General features: G+C 51.1%; 2 protein-coding genes across 3 annotated transcripts in view; one reads left to right on the forward strand and one right to left on the reverse strand.

Annotated features, from left to right (window-relative positions):
* Window positions 1-359: 359 nt before the first annotated feature.
* COQ5 (coenzyme Q5, methyltransferase) lies at window positions 360-13,851 on the reverse strand. 2 transcript variants are annotated; one of them, XM_075568409.1, is made up of 8 exons: window positions 13,461-13,851; window positions 12,092-12,241; window positions 10,991-11,215; window positions 2,749-2,850; window positions 2,550-2,656; window positions 999-1,087; window positions 804-915; window positions 360-638 (listed from the first exon to the last, which is right to left on the reverse strand). In XM_075568409.1, exons 1-8 carry the CDS (start codon window positions 13,612-13,614, stop codon window positions 537-539), a joined length of 1,041 nt encoding a protein of 346 aa, XP_075424524.1. In that variant the 5' UTR covers window positions 13,615-13,851; the 3' UTR covers window positions 360-536. The 2 variants fall into 2 exon arrangements, with proteins under 2 accessions (XP_075424524.1, XP_075424525.1); XM_075568410.1 differs by lacking the exon at window positions 2,749-2,850 and having other exon boundaries at window positions 13,461-13,832.
* Window positions 13,852-14,541: 690 nt separating this feature from the next.
* The window catches only part of RNF10 (ring finger protein 10), a 44,789-nt gene continuing 37,676 nt past the window's right edge, over window positions 14,542-21,654 (forward strand). The window contains exons 1-14 of the mRNA XM_075569221.1: window positions 14,542-15,112; window positions 16,339-16,520; window positions 16,787-16,983; window positions 17,142-17,232; window positions 17,360-17,544; window positions 17,703-17,839; window positions 18,153-18,313; window positions 18,879-18,998; window positions 19,071-19,302; window positions 19,381-19,514; window positions 20,030-20,147; window positions 20,425-20,526; window positions 20,752-20,904; window positions 21,400-21,470. Of these exons, the coding sequence (XP_075425336.1) occupies window positions 15,001-15,112; window positions 16,339-16,520; window positions 16,787-16,983; window positions 17,142-17,232; window positions 17,360-17,544; window positions 17,703-17,839; window positions 18,153-18,313; window positions 18,879-18,998; window positions 19,071-19,302; window positions 19,381-19,514; window positions 20,030-20,147; window positions 20,425-20,526; window positions 20,752-20,904; window positions 21,400-21,470 (1,995 nt within the window). The 5' untranslated portion in view covers window positions 14,542-15,000. The remainder of the gene's footprint in view (window positions 15,113-16,338; window positions 16,521-16,786; window positions 16,984-17,141; window positions 17,233-17,359; window positions 17,545-17,702; window positions 17,840-18,152; window positions 18,314-18,878; window positions 18,999-19,070; window positions 19,303-19,380; window positions 19,515-20,029; window positions 20,148-20,424; window positions 20,527-20,751; window positions 20,905-21,399; window positions 21,471-21,654) is intronic.

Genomic DNA, 21,654 nt, shown 5'->3' on the forward strand with positions numbered 1-21,654 from the left:
ATTCTTACAAAAAATTGACGTGGTCCCGGCTAGTAGTGTGCATTTGTTAATAGAACAATGGAGACTTAGATCTCAGTCTTTGAAATCTTGTTTATTGGTAATATTGCATGGCCACTGCTTCCAAACCAGGCTAGACTCATTACCATGACAAAGCTGTATCAGACTCCTGTTAAGAACTGTTCACAGCCATATTAAACTTCACTAGAGATATACTGTAACAGTAGTGAGTGCTTGACTGGTAAATACATTAATAACTCACTGTTGCTCCTTGTATCACTGAGGTTTCTCTAAGAATTTCACTAGTACATCACCATTTACAGTACAGTTTAAAAGAAATGAACACAACACCCCCACACACGTCAAGGTATCCAAGATCGTGGCCAATTTTAATATAAAAGAAACTTTAAATAATTGCATGCACACTTAAGATTAGAATACATTTAGATATCACTGCTGCATTCCACTGTTTGTGCTTCTGTAACCAGTACTTAATTACTTCCGCATAAAGTACTTTCCTAAGGCAGCAGCATCCAATATCACAATTTAAAGCCAGAGTGGACAGCAACAACACCCGATGTCAGGTTGTGATATTTCACCTGGCAAAATCCAGCCTCTTCAATCATGGCTTTAAACTCCTCCTAAAGATAAAAGGCAGCGTTTAGCTTGCTTTAATGACAGTAAAGGAAAACCCTTGGTAACATCTTCCCAGTGCGTGTAGTGACATAATAACTGGGTGTTAATGTATTTGGTGTGCTCTTCCCTGTTACTATGATCTGTCCATTCCCATTGTTTGTGGTTTTTACCTGAGGCGGGAAGCATCTGATGCTCTCTACTAAGTACTGATAAGACTTCCAGTCTCCGGCAATGATCTCCCCGAGCACAGGAATCACCTGGAAACTGTACAGGTCATACAGCCTGCAGAATAAGTAATTAGTATATATTTATATTACACCCATGTAAGAACCCTCATGCCTGTAATGTAAGAACTAGTTAAATACCTGGCCAGCAGAGGGTTGTTTACTTGACTGAATTCCAGACACAAAAACCTTCCTCCGACTTTGAGTACACGGTAAGCTTCTTGCAGAGCCTTAAAGAGAAATTCTCATAGTTCAGTGAAGTTCTCATTGTCTGTCAGTGTGTTACGTACATAATCCGAGTCAGATCTACACACAGACATGGCCTCACCCATGGCAAGGTGATGTGCAGTGTATGGCTGCGGTCCCAGTAACAGCCTGTGCGCACGGCGCGGCGTGCACTGTGCGTGTAAGCACCGCCCCTCAATGGGGCTGGGCCCAGTACGCACCGTCACGCAGAAGGTGCAGCCGCGCCGTGCTGCAGGGTTTTTCCCAACTCAATCAAATTGAGTTTACTCCTAGCGACGGAGGCGTGGCCACGCCCCCACCGGCGGTTCACCCAATGAGGGCGAACCAGCCGCGTGATGTGATGGCCACGCCCCCTCCCGTCGCAAGCTCCCCTCCCTCAGATCGCGGTTAGCGCTGTGCACGCACCCCCCCCCCCCCCACCGGGCGCTAATAACTGGGACCGCAGCCTATGTCTTTCTGAGGCTTACCAATAGGAATAACTATAAAACCAGAGCTAATAAGAGCAAAGAACCCTGTTTCAGTGCCAGAGTAGCAATGCTTTTATTTTTAAATGGATGGCTGTTTAACAATTATGCGTATATCACTCACCTGCTCTATGTGGGTTATGCGTATATCACTCACCTGCTCTATGTGGGTTATGCGTATATCACTCACCTGCTCTATGTGGGTTATGCGTATATCACTCACCTGCGCTATGTGGATTATGCGTATATCACTCACCTGCTCTATGTGGGTTATGCGTATATCACTCACCTGCTCTATGTGGGTTATGCGTATATCACTCACCTGCTCTATGTGGGTTATGCGTATATCACTCACCTGCGCTATGTGGATTATGCGTATATCACTCACCTGCGCTATGTGGGTTATGCGTATATCACTCACCTGCGCTATGTGGGTTATGCGTATATCACTCACCTGCGCTATGTGGGTTATGCGTATATCACTCACCTGCTCTATGTGGGTTATGCGTATATCACTCACCTGCTCTATGTGGGTTATGCGTATATCACTCACCTGCTCTATGTGGGTTATGCGTATATCACTCACCTGCTCTATGTGGGTTATGCGTATATCACTCACCTGCTCTATGTGGGTTATGCGTATATCACTCACCTGCTCTATGTGGGTTATGCGTATATCACTCACCTGCTCTATGTGGGTTATGCGTATATCACTCACCTGCTCTATGTGGGTTATGCGTATATCACTCACCTGCTCTATGTGGATTATGCGTATATCACTCACCTGCGCTATGTGGGTTATGCGTATATCACTCACCTGCGCTATGTGGGTTATGCGTATATCACTCACCTGCTCTATGTGGGTTATGCGTATATCACTCACCTGCGCTATGTGGGTTATGCGTATATCACTCACCTGCTCTATGTGGGTTATGCGTATATCACTCACCTGCGCTATGTGGGTTATGCGTATATCACTCACCTGCTCTATGTGGGTCACATTTCGGATTCCGAAGGCAATAGTATAAACATCGAACTTGTCACTGGCAAAAGGCAGTTCCTCAGCGTCACCGACCACCCAGGATAGCCCTGAGCAACAGGAACACAAGGCAGTGACAAATGAAAGAGCATTATGTGACTGGAAAAATGATATCCATCGCTCAAAGAAGCTGGGGACTTACCACAGCCCGCAGAGAGAATACACCGTGGCACCCTACCTACTGAGGGTACGTGACCCAAAGCAGAGACAGACCCTGTGCCAGTACAGAATGAGCGCCCACAGCCTGGAAATAGAAACAGGCAGACACAGACAGAACTGGGAGCCCTGGGAGATGAGACTGTGCCAGTGATGTGAGCTAGGAGATGTGTGTGAGAGACACAGGCAGACACAGACAGAACTGGAAGCCCCGGGAGATGAGACTGTGCCAGTGATGTGAGCTAGGAGATGTGTGTGAGAGACACAGGCAGACACAGACAGAACTGGAAGCCCCGGGAGATGAGACTGTGCCAGCGATGTGAGCTAGGAGAGGTGTGTGAGAGACACAGGCAGACACAGGCAGAACTGGGAGCCCCGGGAGATGAGACTGTGTCGGCGATGTGAGCTATGAGATGTGTGTGAGAGACACAGGCAGACACAGACAGAACTGGAAGCCCCGGGAGGTGAGACTGTGCCAGCGATGTGAACTAGGAGAGGTGTGTGAGAGACACAGGCAGACACAGACAGAACTGGAAGCCCCAGGAGATGAGACTGTGCCAGCGATGTGAGCTAGGAGAGGTGTGTGAGACACACAGACACACACAGAACTGGAAGCCCCGGGAGATTAGACTGTGCCAGCGATGTGAGCTAGGAGAGGTGTGAGAGACACAGACAGAACTGGAAGCCCCGGGAGGTGAGACTGTGCCAGCGATATGAGCTAGGAGAGGTGTGTGTGAGACACGGGCAGACACACACAGAACTGGAAGCCCCGGGAGATGAGACTGTGCCAGCGATGTGAGCTAGGAGATGTGTGTGTGAGACACGGGCAGACACACACAGAACTGGAAGCCCCGGGAGATGAGACTGTGCCAGCGATGTGAGCTAGGAGAGGTGTGCGAGACACACAGACAGAACTGGAAGCCCTGGGAGATGAGACTGTGCCAGCGATGTGAGCTAGGAGAGGTGTGTGAGACACAGGCAGACACAGACAGAACTGGAAGCCCCGGGAGATGAGACTGTGCCAGCGATGTGAGCTAGGAGATGTGTGTGAGAGACACAGGCAGACACACACAGAACTGGAAGCCACAGGAGGTGAGACTGTGCCAGCGATGTGAGCTAGGAGAGGTGTGTGAGAGACACAGGCAGACACAGAGAGAACTGGAAGCCCCGGGAGATGAGACTGTGCCAGCGATGTGAGCTAGGAGATGTGTGTGAGAGACACAGGCAGACACACACAGAACTGGAAGCCCCGGGAGATGAGACTGTGCCAGCGATGTGAGCTAGAAGAGGTGTGTGAGAGACACAGGCAGACACAGACAGAACTGGAAGCCCCGGGAGATGAGACTGTGTCGGCGATGTGAGCTAGGAGAGGTGTGTGAGAGACACAGGCATGTTTGTGGACAGAAAAAGATACCCTATTGATGCACTCACCTATATTAACACAAAAATAAAATTTTAAATTTGTCAAAAAATGGAAACACGCTAGTTAAAACCCGATTAGTAGCGCTACATTGTGTTATACCAGTAAAAGTGGCACGAATATTCTTGTATATTCCTGTTTGTACCAACATGATAACATATATCATACTGTCTATGGAAATGATACAAGACATCCAGGAATGTTGTATGTGTATGTTTATGCAGTATGTCATAAGTATTCAATAGACTGAAAATGCTCGTGACTCATGATAGTAACAGAGGTTGTGTACCACAAAACACGGGGCACCCCCGAAGAAGTTCCAGACAGGAACGAAACGCGCGTCGGGTATGACATCACGCAGACGTCAGTAGCGCGACTGTCACGAGGGTGTTATACTTGTTACTACCTAGCTAAAATTGATTTAGGCCATACGTGGATCTCACTAGCAAGTGATTGAACAGGCATAGCAAGTGTGGCATCAGCTTTGGAGGTATATAGCCCAGCTGTAAGTTCGAGTATACAGGCTACAGTATATCCACAAATCGCCCTGATTCTAGGGCAATATACTGCAGCCGTATGTGTGTATGTTTCTGCACACAATTTAGTGTGGACAGAATCAGCATATGTTTGTGTTACTCTACAGGATATTTATCTTGCTGCATTGTAGGTATTGGGGATTAACCCGTCACCAATACATAGAAACTAAGCAGTCTGAAAACATGCATGAAAAGGTTCTGATGACTAACGAGTTTTCAGGCACTATTACAGACACAAGTGACATTATGGGCAATTAACCCTTCATCAACTTCATTCACCTCTATGAGTGATATTTCCTTGTGTATCCGGCTTAGATTATAAAACCCACGCAACGGTTGATCTAGCTACACTTATGGTGATTTAGCTAAAACTGATGTGAGCCATACGTGGATCTCACTAAGTGAAAACAGAAAAGACTTGCGCTCATATGTGGTCTGTGATAAAAATAGTGACTTAAAAATGAGTTATACAATACAACCTGATAGGTGGGGTTTTGTGCTGCTGATCAGTGTTTTTTTTTGCGCTGTTCTCTCTTTGTTTTTATGTGGATCTCACTAGCAAGTAACAGAACAAACATAGCAGTATGTCGTCAGCACTATAGGTATATAATCCATCTGAGAACTCTAGTGCACAGGCTACAGTGTATTTGCTATCACTGGGATCTTAGGGTAACACACTGCAGCCTTATACAGGCATGTATGCACATAGCAGAGTGTGGACTGTCAAGTATAGGATTGTGTGACTCTACATGATATCTATCTGGCTGCATCAAAGACAGAAGGGGGCTATTTACTCCTTATTATCACATTAGAAGTTAATATGAGTACCACCCATATGGGAATAATTTCTCACGGTTAACGAGCTTTGACAATCACTGACACTAGCTATCTTACTGGTGTATCCACCCAGGGCTATTTACCCTGCATTAACTATCAGTGTATTAGGCTCAGGCAATTAACCTAATTCTGTGGTACACAACCTCTGTTACCATCACGAGTATTTTGAGTCTATTGAATACTTATGGACATACTGAATAAACATACACATACAACATTCCTGGATATGTCCTGTATATGTCTATCATTTCCATAGACAGTATGATATATGTTATCATGTTTGTACAAACATAACAGGAATATACTAGAACATTCGTGCCACTTTTAATGGTATAACACAATGTAGCGCTACTAATCAGGTTTTAATTAGCTTGTTTCCATTTTTTGACAAATAAAATTTTAATATTTTTGTATTAATATAGGTGAGTGCATCAATAGGGTATCTTTTTCTGTCCACAAATATGTTGTCTTTCCATCCCTGATAGCACACCTTAGTTTTCAATACGTGTGCTAGCAGCTGAGCAGGGCCTCCCGCACCTCTTTCCCCATTTCCCTTCCAATCAGAGCAACAGGCAGACACAGACAGAACTGGAAGCCCCGGGAGGTGAGACTGTGCCAGCGATGTGAGCTAGGAGAGGTGTGTGAGAGAAACAGGCAGACACAGACAGAACTGGAAGCCCCGGGAGATGAGACTGTGCCAGCGATGTGAGCTAGGAGAGATGTGTGAGAGACACAGGCAGACACAGACAGAACTGGAAGCCCCGGGAGATGAGACTGTGCCAGCGATGTGAGCTAGGAGAGGTGTGTGAGAGAAACAGGCAGACACTGACAGAACTGAAAGCCCCGGGAGGTGAGACTGTGCCAGCGATGTGAGCTATGAGAGGTGTGTGAGAGAGACACAGGCAGACACAGACAGAACTGGAAGCCCCAGGAGATGAGACTGTGTCAGTGATGTGAGCTAGGAGAGGTGTGTGAGACACACAGACAGAACAGGAAGCCCCGGGAGATGAGACTGTGCCAGCGATGTGAGCTAGGAGAGGTAGAAGATGAAACACACTTCCTGCTGTGCTGCACAATACTCTGAAGTGAGGAGCGCCCACCTGGAGAAACGCACAGCTCTTATCCAGAACTTTAATAATATTGAAGAGAACCAAAAAATAACGATGCTCCTGGGAGAAGATGAAACCCCAGCAGGACTGGCTGCACACTATATCAGCACCTGTCACAGGCTGAGACGCCCACTAACCCCCACACCCCTGTGTGTAACTGTTACCCATGTACTGTGTAATCATTATACCCCACCCTGTGTGATTCATGTACCATGTAATCATTATACCCTACCCCGTTATTCATGTACTGTGTAACCATTATACCCTACCCCGTTATTCATGTACTGTGTAACCATTATACCCTACCCCGTTATTCATATACTGTGTAACCATTATACCCTACCCCCTGTTATATATGTACCGTGTAATCATTATACCCTATCCCCTTGTTATTCATGTACTGTGTAATCATTATACCCTACCCCCTTGTTATTCATGTACTGTGTAATCATTATACCCTATCCCCTTGTTATTCATGTACTGTGCAATCATTATACCCTACCCCCTGTTATATATGTACCGTGTAATCATTATACCCTATCCCCTTGTTATTCATGTACTGTGTAATCATTATACCCTACCCCCTTGTTATTCATGTACTGTGTAATTATTATACCCTACCCCCTTGTTATTCATGTACTGTGTAATCATTATACCCTACTCCCTGTTATTCATGTACCGTGTAATCATTATACCCTACCCCCTGTTATTCATGTACCGTGTAATCATTATACCCTACCCCCTGTTATTCATGTACTGTGTAATCATTATACCCTACCCCCTGTTATTCATGTACTGTGTAACCATTATACCCTACCCCCTGTTATTCATGTACTGTGTAATCATTATACCCTACCCCCTGTTATTCATGTACTGTGTAATCATTATACCCTACCCCGTTATTCATATACTGTGTAACCATTATACCCTACCCCCTGTAATTCATATACTGTGTAACCATTATACCCTAACCTCTATTATTCATGTACTGTGTAATCATTATACCCTACCCCGTTATTCATATACTGTGTAACCATTATACCCTACCCCCTGTAATTCATATACTGTGTAACCATTATACCCTAACCTCTATTATTCATGTACTGTGTAATCATTATACCCTACCCCCTGTTATACATGTACTGTGTAACCATTATACCCTACCCCCTATTATACATGTACTGTGTAATCATTATACCCTACCCCCTGTTATTCATATACTGTGTAACCATTATACCCTACCCCCCGTTATTCATGTACTGTGTAACCATTATACATTATACCGGCGGCAGATTTACAAATCCGCCACCCGTAGGCACTTGTCTGTGTCTGCCGCCCTGCTTCTCCTACTGAAACCAGCATCAAATGACGCCGCTAACGTCACCATGGTAACGCAACGTCACGGTTGCAATGGCAACGAGACGCCTTGTGACGTCCGCTGCGTCATTTGACTCTCGATTTTGAAGGAGCAGGGCAGCAGAACGGAGGTAGCCGACACAAGTAAGTAAGTACTTCCCTTTAGGTCCGATACGCCAACGAGCGCGGCAAATGGGGGCGCACATTTCTGCCGCCCCAAAATTTTGCCACATTGGGCCTAACGGGAAATCTGACACTGTACCCTACCCCCCGTTATTCCTGTACTGTGTAATCATTATACCCTACCCCCCGTTATTCATGTACTGTGTAATCATTATACCCTACCCCGTTATTCATGTACTGTGTAATCATTATACCCTACCCCCTGTTATTCATGTACTGTGTAATCATTATACCCTACCCCGTTATTCATGTACTGTGTAATCATTATACCCTACCCCCCGTTATTCATGTACTGTGTAATCATTATACCCTACCCCGTTATTCATGTACTGTGTAATCATTATACCCTACCCCCCGTTATTCATGTACTGTGTAATCATTATACCCTACCCCGTTATTCATGTACTGTGTAATCATTATACCCTACCCCCCGTTATTCATGTACTGTGTAATCATTATACCCTACCCCCCGTTATTCATGTACTGTGTAATCATTATACCCTACCCCCCGTTATTCATGTACTGTGTAATCATTATACCCTACCCCCTGTTTTCATGTACTGTGTAACCATTATACCCTACCCTGTTATTCATGTTCTGTGTAATCATTATACCCTACACTGTTATTCATGTACCGTGTAATCATTATACCCTACCCCCTGTTACCCATGTACTGTGTAATCATTATACCCTACCTGCTGTGATTCATGTAATGTGTAATAATTATACCCTACCCCGTTATTCATGCACTGTGTAATCATTATACCCTACCCCGTTATTCATGTACTGTGTAACCATTATACCCAACCCCGTTATTCATGTACTGTGTAATCATTATACCCTACCCTGTTATTCATGTACTGTGTAACCATTATACCCAACCCCCCGTTTTCATGTACTGTGTAATCATTATACCCTACCCCATTTTTCATGTACTGTGTAATCATTATACCTACCTACTGTTATTCATGTACTGTGTAATCATAATACCCTACATACTGTTATTCATGTACTGTGTAACCATTATACCCTAACCCCTATTATTCATGTACCGTGTAACCATTATACCCTACCCCGTTATTCATGTACTGTGTAACCATTATACCCTACCCCGTTATTCATGTACTGTGTAATCATTATACCCTACCCATTGTTATTCATGTACTGTGTAATTATTATACCCTACCCCCAATTATTCATGTACCGTGTAATCATTATACCCTACCCCTTGTTATTCATGTACCGTGTAATCATTATACCCCGTTATTCATGTACTGTGTAACCATTATACCCTACCCAGTTATTCATGTACTGTGTAATCATTATACCCCACCCCGTTATTCATGTACTGTGTCATCATTATACCCTACCTGCTGTTATTCATGTACTTCATAATCATACCCTACATACTGTTATTCATGTACTGCGTAATCATTATACCCTACTGTAAGAGACGTGTGCAGAGGTACGCAATGGAGACCATTTAAAGTGAAACTAAAATTAGGCTTTATTGCGCCTGTCCCTTTAACACAGCAAAATATTTAAATGAAGCAAAAGAAAACCTACTCCACTTTGGAGAATATCTACACATGTAGTCCAGACCTCTCTAACTGAGTGGTTAGCTAAGCTAATTACCAGCCCCAAATATATATATATACATTTATACAGATATATAACAGTCCCATAAGAATGTCTCATCTGTCTCTTGTAACTGCAGGGGACGCCTCTCTGCTCTCCTGGGTCAGCATCCTTGTGTGCCAAGGCAATGTCTGGTCCCCTTATCTTGCTATCAGGATACAGTCCAGTCCTTCTGCAGCTCAAGACATCTGTTCCTCTGGTCAGTCCAGTGTGGACTAAGGAAAAAATCTATCTGTCCTGCCTTGGTTCAGCCCCCAATTGTGAGACTAAGGAATCCCCCTTCAGTTTCTGAGAGAGCTCTAATCAGCCAGGTGGAGTTGGTTAATTGCTGGTATGCAATTAACCAGCACACTGCTGGATCAGAGGCAAGTTTCTTTAAACAGGGATAAGTCCCTGTTACACTTATCCCGTTATTCATGTACTGTGTAATCATTATACCCTACCCCGTTATTCATGTACTGTGTAATCATTATACCTTACCCCGTTATTCATGTACCGTGTAATCATTATACCTTACCCAGTGTTATTCATATACTGTGTAATCATTATACCCTACCCCTGTTATTCATATACTGTGTAATCATTATACCCTACTCCCTGTTATTCATGTACTGTGTAATCATTATCCCTGTTATTCATGTACTGTGTAACCATTACCCTAACCCCTGTTATTCATGCTTTGACAACACTGGAATGTTCTTCCGTCACGCCAATAAAGCTGATTTGACTTGCTTACATCGCAGGCATCTGCTGTACTGAAAACTTTCACTGACCAGTACAAAGCACCATGTCACACTACATTGGTTTAGAAGTATCAAGTGCAAGTATCCCAGTCAAAGTTCTCATCATGAATTAGCAGCTGATCACCTATTTACTGCAATACCACAGTGCTCACTCCAGCCTTGTCTGTTGTCTTAGTTTGCTCCCCATTGCCCTTCATCACCTCTGCTGGGAGACTATTCCATGTGTCTACCACTTTTTCAGGGAAGGGAACAGACTTTCTGGGTGAGTATCAAGATACAGAGATAGTGACAAGGTCACAGCAGTCCCCTTTTCACATTGCACTCGAGGTAGAGGAAATAGTAATGTACATAAAGATATAGTATCCTGGGTGAGTACGAAGCATCAGGCAGTCGTGAAACATCTCACCTTCAGAGTGACCCAGTTTCAGCGCTTTCTGCTTCCCCACCTTGAGCATCTCCTTGTTAATGTCACAGATCACAGCCCTGGAACCCCACAGGGACCCGGAGTTCTCCTGGAGGTAGGTCCTAGAAATCTCTGACCAGGACAGATCCTGCTGGGATTTCAGCTTGTGTCGGGTGAATTTCTCCCTCTGAGCGCCGATATAATTAACAAAACGGAACGCAATATCCCCTGTATAAAAACAGATTCATCCAATGAACACACCTGGTTTTATCCCATTTAAATAAATACCGAACATTATTACATGCAGATATTTTAAAAGCATTTTGATTTCCAGGTGTTTACAAATCTAAAATCACCATGAGGGTTAGAGTGTACGCGGTGGCGCGGCGTCACGCTTGCCTGTAGCAGGAGAGATCTCTGTCCTGCAGGCAGAGGTGACGTGAGGTCATGGAGCTGGTTCGCCCTCATTGGTCGAAGCGCTCACATAAGCCGGCGGTCGCGCGGCAAAGACAAAGGCCTCATCCATGCTGACGGCACGCGACGGAGCACCGCGACACTTGCTTGCAGCAGGGGGGATTCCTGGCTTGCATTGTTGCGCGATGGGGGGTGTGCCCGTGACGTCAAGTGCGCGTTTCGCCCTCAATGGCTGAACCGCGCACGTGACCGGCCAATCGCGCGACAAAGACATCATTTATTTTTGTCTTTGCACGGATGGCGCCTACCCACGCTCACGTGCGCAGTATGAGTGCTCCGACCCAGTTACGCGCGATCAGCATGGACACAGCCAATCAAGTTTGTCTCACCAAGCATCTGCCGCCTCGGCGCTCACGTGCACTACGGACACGTGCATTGGCCTCCATTGGTTTGGATTTGGCGCGAGTGACGTGGGATCCACGATGGACGTGGTCTACTCTCACAAGACACAAATCTCCATAAAGCTCACTAAAAACGCAGATAAATATGAAATATTCAAGGACAGCTAAAACCCGTCTCCGTTTTAAGAACTGGGCGAGAATGTGACGAGTGCGGAAATTCCGGTAACTCTTTCCGTCAGACGGCATTGAGGTTGGGGATATTCAGTGTATGTAGTAACTGTTTTGTTACCCGTCCCTCCCGCCACATCCAAAAGTTGGGTTCCTGGGGTGGGGTCCATGAGCTGCAGGAGCTTGTCTTTCCACAGGCGGTGCACCCCCAGACTCATGGAATCGTTCATCACATCGTAATTCTGGGCGACTCGCTCAAATACCCGGTAAACTGGGGAGAAAAGGAGCAGAAAGATATGAACAGACGTAACAGACACACCGATCCGCACACTGCTCTGACCTCTAAACATGGGGCACCCACCGACCAGCACACTGCTCTGACCCCCAACAACAGGTACCCACCAACCCGCACACTGCTCTGACCCCCAAACATGGGGTACCCACCGACCCGCACACTGCTCTGACCTCTAAATATGGGGCACCCACCGACCAGCACACTGCTCTGACCCCCAATACCAGGCACCCACCGACCCGCACACTGCTCTGACCCCCAATACCGGTCACTCACCGACCCGCACACTGCTCTGACCCCCAATACCAGGCACCCACCGACCCGCACACTGCTCTGACCCCCAATACCAGGCACCCACCGACCCGCACACTGCTCTGACCCCCAATACCAGGCACCCACCGACCCGCACACTGCTCTGACCCCCAATACCAGGCACCCACCGACCCGCACACTGCTCTGACCCCCAATACCAGGCACCCACCGACCCGCACACTGCTCTGACCCCCAATACCAGGCACCCACCGACCGGCACACTGCTCTGACCCCCAATACCAGGGACCCACCGACCGGCACACTGCTCTGACCCCCACCGACCCGCACACTGCTCTGACCCCCACCGACCTGCACACTGCTCTGACCCCCAATACCAGGCACCCACCGACCCGCACACTGCTCTGACCTCCAATACCAGGGACCCACCGACCCGCACACTGCTCTGACCCCCACCGACCCGCACACTGCTCTGACCCCCACCGACCCGCACACTGCTCTGACCCCCAATACCAGGCACCCACCGACCCGCACACTGCTCTGACCTCCAATACCAGGGACCCACCGACCCGCACACTGCTCTGACCCCCACACTGCTCTGACCCCCACCGACCCGCACACTGCTCTGACCCCCAATACCAGGCACCCACCGACCCGCACACTGCTCTAACCCCCAATACCAGGGACCCACCAACCCGCACACTGCTCTGACCCCCAATACCAGGCACCCACCGACCCGCACACTGCTCTGACCCCCAATACCAGGCACCCACCGACCCGCACACTGCTCTGACTCCCAATACCAGGCACCCACCGACCCGCACACTGCTCTGACCCCAAATACCGGGCACCCACCGACCCGCACACTGCTCTGACCCCCAATACCGGGCACCCACCGACCACCACACTGCTTGACTTCCCCCCTCACCTCTCTCTCCCTTCTCCTCCTCGGACACGGTCTGGAACCCGAAGTGGGTGTCCCCCCCGGGGGGCTCCGGGTGATAAGGCCTCGGACTGCTCCATCTCCACACAGCCCCGGAGAGGCGGCAGCGGGCAGCAGCTCTCATGGGCGCCGCCATCATGGTGCCCCGCCCAGTGACCTCTGCCCCCTGCCGGCCACGCCTCCCGGTGTGACTTTCACTCGCAAGTCACCTACAAACGCCCAACCGTAAAAACTACAACTCCCATCAGCCCCCGAGCCGGCGCCGCCCCCTTCTTGTAAACTCCACATCCGGGGACTTCGTACTGTCCGGCGACCAGTCGCCATTATCGCCGCGGGTCTGTGTGTCTCCGCCAGGGTCTGCCCCCTGCTTCCGGGAACAGGAAACCCCGATACATTCCACCCGCTCCCAGCCGGGGCCTGTCTCGCTCTCTCCCTCAACCCCCCCAGGGCCTGTCTCACTCTCTCTCCCCCCGGGGCCTGTCTCACTCTCTCCCCCCCCGGGGCCTGTCTCACTCTCTTTCCCCCCCCCCGGGGCCTGTCTCACTCTCTCCCCCCCCCCCGGGGCCTGTCTCACTCTCTCCCCCCCCCCCGGGGCCTGTCTCACTCTCTCCCCCCTAGGGCCTGCCTGCCTCTCTCCCCCCTAGGGCCTGCCTGCCTCTCTCCCCCCTAGGGCCTGCCTGCCTCTCTCCCCCCCCCTTCCTCCCCTAGGGTTTGTCTGTCTCTCTCACTCTCCGGGGCCTGTCTGCCTCTTCCCCCCTGACCCACTCCTCCCACCCGGGGGCCTACTTGTCTCAGTCTTTCACCCTCCCCCCATCCCCATTGTCTGCCTGTCTCTCTACCCTTGCCCACCCCCTGGGGTCTGCCTGTCTTTCTCCCCCCCCCCCCCACCCCTGGGGTCTGCCTGTCTTTCTCCCCCCCCCCCCACCCCTGGGGTCTGCCTGTCTCTTCCCCCCCCCCCCCACCCCTGGGGTCTGCCTGTCTCTCCCCCCCCACCCCCTGGGGTCTGCCTGTCCCCCCCCACCCCCTGGGGTCTGCCTGTCCCCCCCACTCTCTGGGGTCTGCCTGTCACTTCCCCCCCCCCCCCCTGGGGTCTGCCTGTCTCTTCCCCCTTCCCCCTGGGGTCTGCCTGTCTCTCTCCCCACCCCCATTGGGGTCTGCCTGTCTCTCTCCCCACCCCCTTGGGGTCTGCCTGTCTCTCTCCCCACCCCCTTGGGGTCTGCCTATCTCTCTCCCCAACCCCCTGGGGTCTGCCTGTCAGCCCCCCAGTCCCGTCTCTCTCTACCCCTCCCGCCCCCCGGGGCTCGCCTGCCTCTTCACCTCCCCCCCCCGGGGTCTGTCTCTCTCTCCCCCAACACCTCTCCTGCTTCTCCTCCCCCACCCCTGCCTTCTCAGTTTGTCTTTCTTCATTCCCTGGGCTCTGACACAGAAGATGTTGCCATGAGCCCTGCTCACCTTTGCCCACCCGCCATGCTCTTGGCTTCCAGCCACCTCCCGCTGTGTGCTTCCCCCGCTCTCCCCCCGGCTTATGCCGCTGAGCTCCCCAAACTCCACCGCGGACATGGACCCGGGATCCAACAGCAAAGCCCAGAACCGCTCGGGCTCCACTGGACCTGCTGGGGATTCTAAGCCTAAGAGTGGTGAGCGGGGATGGAGGCTGGGGGGGGGGGGGGGGTAGTGTACATGACCAGAACATCCAGGACTGATGGTGTCCAGAGATCGAAACAATACTGCCCATATAACACAATGTCGTGTACACACCAGTCTGTTCTGCACCAAAATGTATACAAATTCAGACTGCACTACACAAAAGCAGTATGTGTACAACCACAGCGGGCACCCCGTACACGAGACCAGCATGCAGGATGGACAGCGTGCACCTCACACATGCAGGGTGGACACCCCGCACACGCCAGCATGTCTGACCACTTGGATTGTAAGCTCTCCGGGGCAGGACATTCCTTTTGTATTGTCTGACTGTTTCACTTATTGTATTATAATTCCTTGTATTGTCTCTCTTGTGAAGCACAGCATACACTGTGGGTGCTATATAAATAACAATATACATACAGCAAAGCGCCCCCCCCCCCCCCACACACACACAGGGTGGGCACCCTGTATATAATGCACAGTTTCTCAGCATGTTTTTGTTTTGCAGTTTCACACGTGTTGTTGATCAGACATATCTCTGACCGCAGCACACAGGGCTGAGCTCTGATAGAGGAAGCGTATGCTCCGGTCTCATTCACCCAGCGCGCCGTTATCTGTCCCGTACTGCTGCCCATGTCTACCTGACCGGAATGAGTTGCTGTCAGTATGTTGGACAGACACGTCTGGTGTGATATTAGCACGATTACAGGGGTGATGCATCTGTCTGTAACAGGCTCGCCCACCCTGCTCTGCTGCCACTGATAATGTCACCGCAGCAGCCTGTTGCTGTGACCTGCTTGTATGTTAGAAAATGTTATCTACGTGGAGTTCTGAGCTGTTTTACGCTGTAGCTTGGAGGGTTGCCATTTCCAGTCCGCACGGGTTACAGACAGGCCAGGGTTTCAGGATATCACTGCTTCAGCACAGGTGGTGCAATCATAATGACTAAGCCATCTGTGCTGAAGCTAGGATATCCATGGGCTGTCGGGGGCCTTTGAGGACTAGAGTTGGCCACTCCTGCTGTAGCTAAATGTATCTGTATACACAGGGAGAAGGGCCTAGCCGTCCGTATATAAGGTTTTCTTCTGCTGTCTGGAACCCAATGTTGTTCTGCGAGCCCAGGAAGTTCCCTGTGTTTGGGTAGGGGGGTTTTCTCCTCTCCGACCCTCCACTCATTTGCTTTTTTTTTTTTTCTCCCCCCCCCCATCTATTTCAGACGGGAAGAACAGCACCAGCTCCAAGCAGCGCTACAGCCGCAAACGCGAAAACGCGTACCCCAAAAATGAGAGCGCCCCCGGGCAGCCCCGCCGCTCCGGCCCACAGAAAAGCAAAACTTTTAACAAGGTTCCACCGCAGAGAGGCGGCAGCAAGCAGTATGTGTACGGGAGGAGGGAAGAGGTGAGGGTGCAGGGGTGGCTGCTCTGCCACAGTGGTTGTCAACCTAAAAGAAGTAAAGAATATAAAGTGTCGAGTGCAACCCCCCCAACTCTTCATTCTTTGCGCCCCCTTTGTAAGCGGTCACAGACCCCCTGCAGTATGAAGCTGTAGTCGTGTATGTTCTCTCGGGGGGCATGGGTTAGGAGACAGTGGTGAGCCTGTGTTGGCAGTGCCCGCAGCTCGGTGTGCAGGAGTTGTGCTCAGCGTTCTGTCTGTGCTTGGTGCAGGTAGCAGAGACTCAGCGGGCCGAGTTCAGCCCGGCCCAGTACTCGGGGCCCAAGAAGATCAGCTTGAACCACCTGCTGAACTTTACCTTTGAGCCGCGTGGGCAGCCAGGGGCACTTCACGATGGGCATGGAAACTGGGGCAGGAGGAACAAGTGGGGGCACAAACCCTTCAACAAGGAGCTCTTCCTGCAGGCCAAGTGAGTGAGTGTGAGGGAGACCCGCGGCTCAGGGTCGCCTGTAGGGCACACGTTTTGCTGACGTGTTCTGGGTGGGTGAGGGGGGCCGGCTGTCCTTTGATGTGGGTAGTAAATGGGACGTGGTCACCGCCCTCACCCGCCTGTGTTGCTCCCTCTAGCTGCCAGTTTGTGGTGTCTGAGGATCATGATTACAGCATCCACTTCACTGACCCCGACACGCTGGTCAGCTGGGACCTTGTTGAACAAGTGGTCAGTAGCGGCTTCTATCTTCATAGAGGGGTTTGACCTGTATCCAGTCCTTTTGGACTGATGCTCTAAATGTCGGGTAACACCTTAAATCACAACCTTGCCCTTCCTGCCCTGCCCACCCCCACAGCGTATCTGCAGCCATGAGGTGCCCTCGTGCCCGATCTGCCTGTACCCTCCCACCGCAGCCAGGATCACTCGCTGCGGGCACATCTTCTGCTGGGTCTGCATCCTGCACTACCTGTCGCTGAGCGAGAAGGATTGGAGCCGGTGTCCCATCTGCTACAGCTCTATTGTGAAAAAGGACCTCAAGAGGTGAGTCTCCCCCCCCCCCACCCTGGGCAGCGCTGTGGTACTACCCCCCCCTCTAACCCCTCATGCCGCCGGCCTGCTTCCGCCTGCCCGCTCTCTCCTCCATGGCTGCGTGCACGCCTCCTCCCAATGCCCTGATCTGTCCCCCCGTCTGTGTGCAGTGTTGTTGCCACAGAGACCCGTCTCTATGCCGTGGGTGACACCATCACGATGCAGCTGATGAGGAGGGAGAAGGGCGTTCTGGTGGCGATGCCCAAATCAAAGTGGATGAAGCTGGATAAGCCCATTCACCTGGGAGGTGAGGACAGGAGCTGGCAGGTGGCGAGGGGGTGGACGTGTAAAAGGCCTCCATAGAAGTGCTGGAGGCAACGGTCAAGTTTAAATGGAGACTTTTTTTTTCTTTCTTGAGGGGGTTAGAAGTAATTTGTGTGAGAGCAAAGGTAGTGGGTGTGTGGAAACGCCTGCCAGTATAGGGCTGAGGCGAATACCGTAACGCAGCGTAAATATGGGAAGTGAAGTCTAGCACTGTAACGTCATGCGACCACTAGTGAGGGGGATGGGGGTGGGATGCTCGCACGTGGTCTGGGCTCTGACTTTGCCGTCTCCCCCAGGTGAGGAGCACACGCAGTTCTCCAAGCTCCTCCTGGCCTCCCAGGATCAGATCCTGAAGCAGGTGATTGCGGGCGAGAAGGCGGCCCTGCTGCAGCAGCACAGGGAAGAGCGGGACACCCCCGAGGTCTGCTTTGTAGAGGCAGCCATTCAAGACCTGCAGGTAAGAGGCACGGAGTAGCTGGTGGGCGGTCAGAACCTCGGGAGAAGGGGCAGCCAGCGGATCGGAACAAGGGGGGGTGAGGCGGGTTGGGTCAGGCTGGCGGTGAAGACTTCAACATCGACGCTGCACAAGGAGCCCACGATGCTTTGCATGAAATGTGGCCACACAGGGTTAATATGCCAGGGGGGGTATAAATGCAAATGTTTGACCGAGAGTTAACACCATGTGGCTGCTCTGCGCTTATTGGGGGGTTAACACAGCTGGCTGCTCACTTCCCCGCCGGACACTACGAACGCGCACTCGCACTACACCCCAGTTACACGGCCGCCACCAAGATTAACTTAACCATTTGAGTGCCGGGTATGTCATAAGAACATCATGAACTGTGCAGCCGGCGGGGCTTTAAATCGGCCTCTCCCGGCTGCACCAGCTCCTCGGCACTTCCTAGAAGTGATTTTACCGTGACAGCGGGACCCCGACGCCCGGTGGGGCGGAGAGGTCTTGGGTTGTGTGCCGTTTCCGGCTGTCCGGGTCAGACCTGCTCTCTGGTTCTTTGCACGCTCAGGATCGGGAGGACGGGCTTCGTGCTGCCTGCCAGGCGGAGGTTGAGGCAGCTGCAGCTTCCATGGAGGCTCTGACGTTGGAGCGGAGCCCCCGGGAGAGGGTCCTACACTCGCACAGCAAGGTGGGTGTCGGGTGAGTGGGAGCCCCCTGCAGGCTGGACATGCTGAGCTGTGACGCTGCTTTCTCTCGGCAGGTTGTGTCCGCCTTTGAGGAGACCACGGAGCCTCCACGTGAAGACTTGTCTCCTCAGCCAGAGATCACTGCTCTGGACCCCAGTGCTGTTGCGGAGGGGGATTCTGGGGCGGTTGAGGGGGGAGATCAGGGACCTGTAGGTGAGGCAGCCTCCGCCTCGTACAGTCCCCAGGAAACCAAGTCCTCAAACGCCGCTCCCTGTGCAAACTTGCCCTTCTATTACTTCTACCAAGGTGAGGGGTGTGGCGCTCAATCTGAGTGTGGGAGGGGAGGTATCGGCGAGTGTGTAATTCTCTCCTCTCTCTGTCCAGCTGAGGACGGGCAGCACGTGTTCCTCCACCCAGTGAATGTGCGCTGTCTGGTGCAGGAGTACGGCAGCCTGGAGCGGTGTCCGGAGAGTATTACGGCTGCTGTGGTTGAGCTTGACGGCTTTACTATGACAGAGGTGTGTCTGTCTCTAAGTGGGGGAGGGACTCGTTTACAAGGAAGGAAAGTCTGACGTAGTGAGTGCAGTTCTGCACTGATGTGTTCTGCTGTGTTGAGGCTGCTCAGCCTGTCACTCTATTGATTATCTCAGCGGTGCGCAAACTGGGGGGGCGGGCGGTTGCAGAGGTCCCGCGCTCTTCCCCAAGTCATTTAAATTAGATGCCGGAGGACTGCGCAATGCCTCTGCAACTACACTTACCGTGGCTCAGAAGCTTGCCGTCAGCATGGCAAAGCGGCATCAAATGTCGCCGCGAGGTCATGTGACGTAATGGTTGCCACGGTAACGTTGTATGCCGCCGCGCGAGGTAAGGTTGGGAGGGGGTGCGCGCTCAAACTGATGAGCAGGTAGGTGGGGCGCCCCAAATAAAGTTTGCGCGCCCCTGGATTATCTGATGATTTGCGGGGTGCCTGGCAGTGGCGGCTTCTCCCCGCCACAGGGTCCGCTTGTAAAGCTCTGCTCTCTGCTTGGTACAGGAAGTGCGCAGACGTCACCGCTACCTGTGTCACCTGCCTCTCACCTGCGAGTTCAGCATCTGTGAGCTGGCGCTGGGACCCCCAGTGGTTTCCATGGAAACCCTGGCGCTTTTTGCCGGTGAGTGGCGCACCAGCAGACAAATCCCCCGTTTTAAACCCCTGCGCAAAGCTAAAAGCCGAGCCCGTTATCTGGGGGTGTGAGAATAACTCTGTGACCCCCACACATCGTGCAGCTGCTCAGGGCTTTGTCACATTGGGTTAAAGATCTTGTTTAATCTCCCTCCGCGCACCCGGTGCTGGCCCATCCTGCTAGCGATGGCTCGAGGCGATCGCACGCTCTGCCGGGTTCACGCGGAGTCTCTCTGCGCGCTCACACCGCACGTCCTTTCTTCTAGGTGATGTGGAGAAGCGGAAGAGTCTGCGTCAGCGCAAGGCGCGAGACGAGCGACGCAGGGAGAGGAGGATTGAGATGGAGGAGAACGAGAAGCAAGGGAAGTGTAAGATCTGCTCCCATTTAAACATCTCCCCCCCTCCCTGAAATAATTCCCAGGCCCCTGAGAGCGGCGTTGCTCTGTGCTGAGGGGCGGGGGGTTGCTTTATGTTGCTGTGTCGGCGCAGGGTCTCCTGCTGGTTGGTGTGTCGGCGCAGGGTCTCCTGCTGGTTGGTGTCGGCGCAGGGTCTCCTGCTGCTTCCGAGTTATTGACGTGCCGTGTTCTCTGCAGACCCCGAGGTGCACATCGCCCTTGAGAATCTGCAGCAGTTCCCCGAGGTGAACGCTGAGCTCACAGTGACACATCCAGTCGCCCTGCTATCCAGCGCAGACAGTCGTGGCTCCTCGCCCTCTCCTATGAATTACAGCCAGGCCTCACAGACGGGTGAGAGGGGGGTGTATAGAGAAGTGCTTTTATGTTTCAGTATATTCAGCCTTTGATTTTTCCTTTTTTTGAAAACTAATTACCTAAGCTGCCGATCGATTTTTTTTTTTTTTTTGTTCCGTGATCGATCAGCAAAGATCCTGCTTCCCCGGGGTTCACTAAATGGCCGCCTTTCAGTTTCAATCAATCCTTCAGCAGCTACAATGTATTCTTATATTACTAAGGTAATATTAGCTATTGTTACAGTTTGCAGCTCGCACTGCTGGGAATATTGGTAATAAGTGATCACAAACAGGAAAGTGTTGCAAAGATCTCGGGTGGGCCAACACCTGTTATCGAAATCAAAGGATGCTCCGTATGTTGAAACTCATTAATAATGGCATTGACTTGAATTAAACGTGGGATGTTGCATGAATTTCTCCTTTAATGCACTATATCTGAATTAATTGACTCTAGAGCTGTATACACTCAGTACCTTGTTATTGCTTCCTGCAGGCCCAGCTCTGAGTCCTGCTGGCTCGCCGCTGAAACAGGATGACGACTCGCCCTTTCCTTCCTTCGCTCAGGTGAGTAACTGTAAGGCCCAGTGTCACACGCCCGCTCTGTAACTGTATGTAAGGCCCAGTGTCACACGCCCGCTCTGTAACTGTATGTAAGGCCCAGTGTCACACGCCCGCTCTGTAACTGTATGTAAGGCCAGTGTCACACGCCCGCTCTGTAACTGTATGTAAGGCCCAGTGTCACACGCCC

Source organism: Ascaphus truei, chromosome 13 (genome assembly GCF_040206685.1).
Source record: "Ascaphus truei isolate aAscTru1 chromosome 13, aAscTru1.hap1, whole genome shotgun sequence".
NCBI lineage: Eukaryota > Metazoa > Chordata > Amphibia > Anura > Ascaphidae > Ascaphus > Ascaphus truei.

What these genes read in the sequence shown, in the direction of transcription:
- COQ5 (XM_075568409.1), bottom strand. Translation starts at nt 13,614, where the DNA reads ATGATGGCGGCGCCCATGAGAGCTGCTGCCCGCTGCCGCCTCTCCGGG. An exon ending in GGAGGAGAAGGGAGAGAGAG is followed by an intron (nt 12,242 to 13,460) that starts GTGAGGGGGGAA and finishes TTTTCTCCCCAG; the next exon opens with TTTACCGGGTATTTGAGCGA. An exon ending in GGATGTGGCGGGAGGGACGG is followed by an intron (nt 11,216 to 12,091) that starts GTAACAAAACAG and finishes GTTTTTATACAG; the next exon opens with GGGATATTGCGTTCCGTTTT.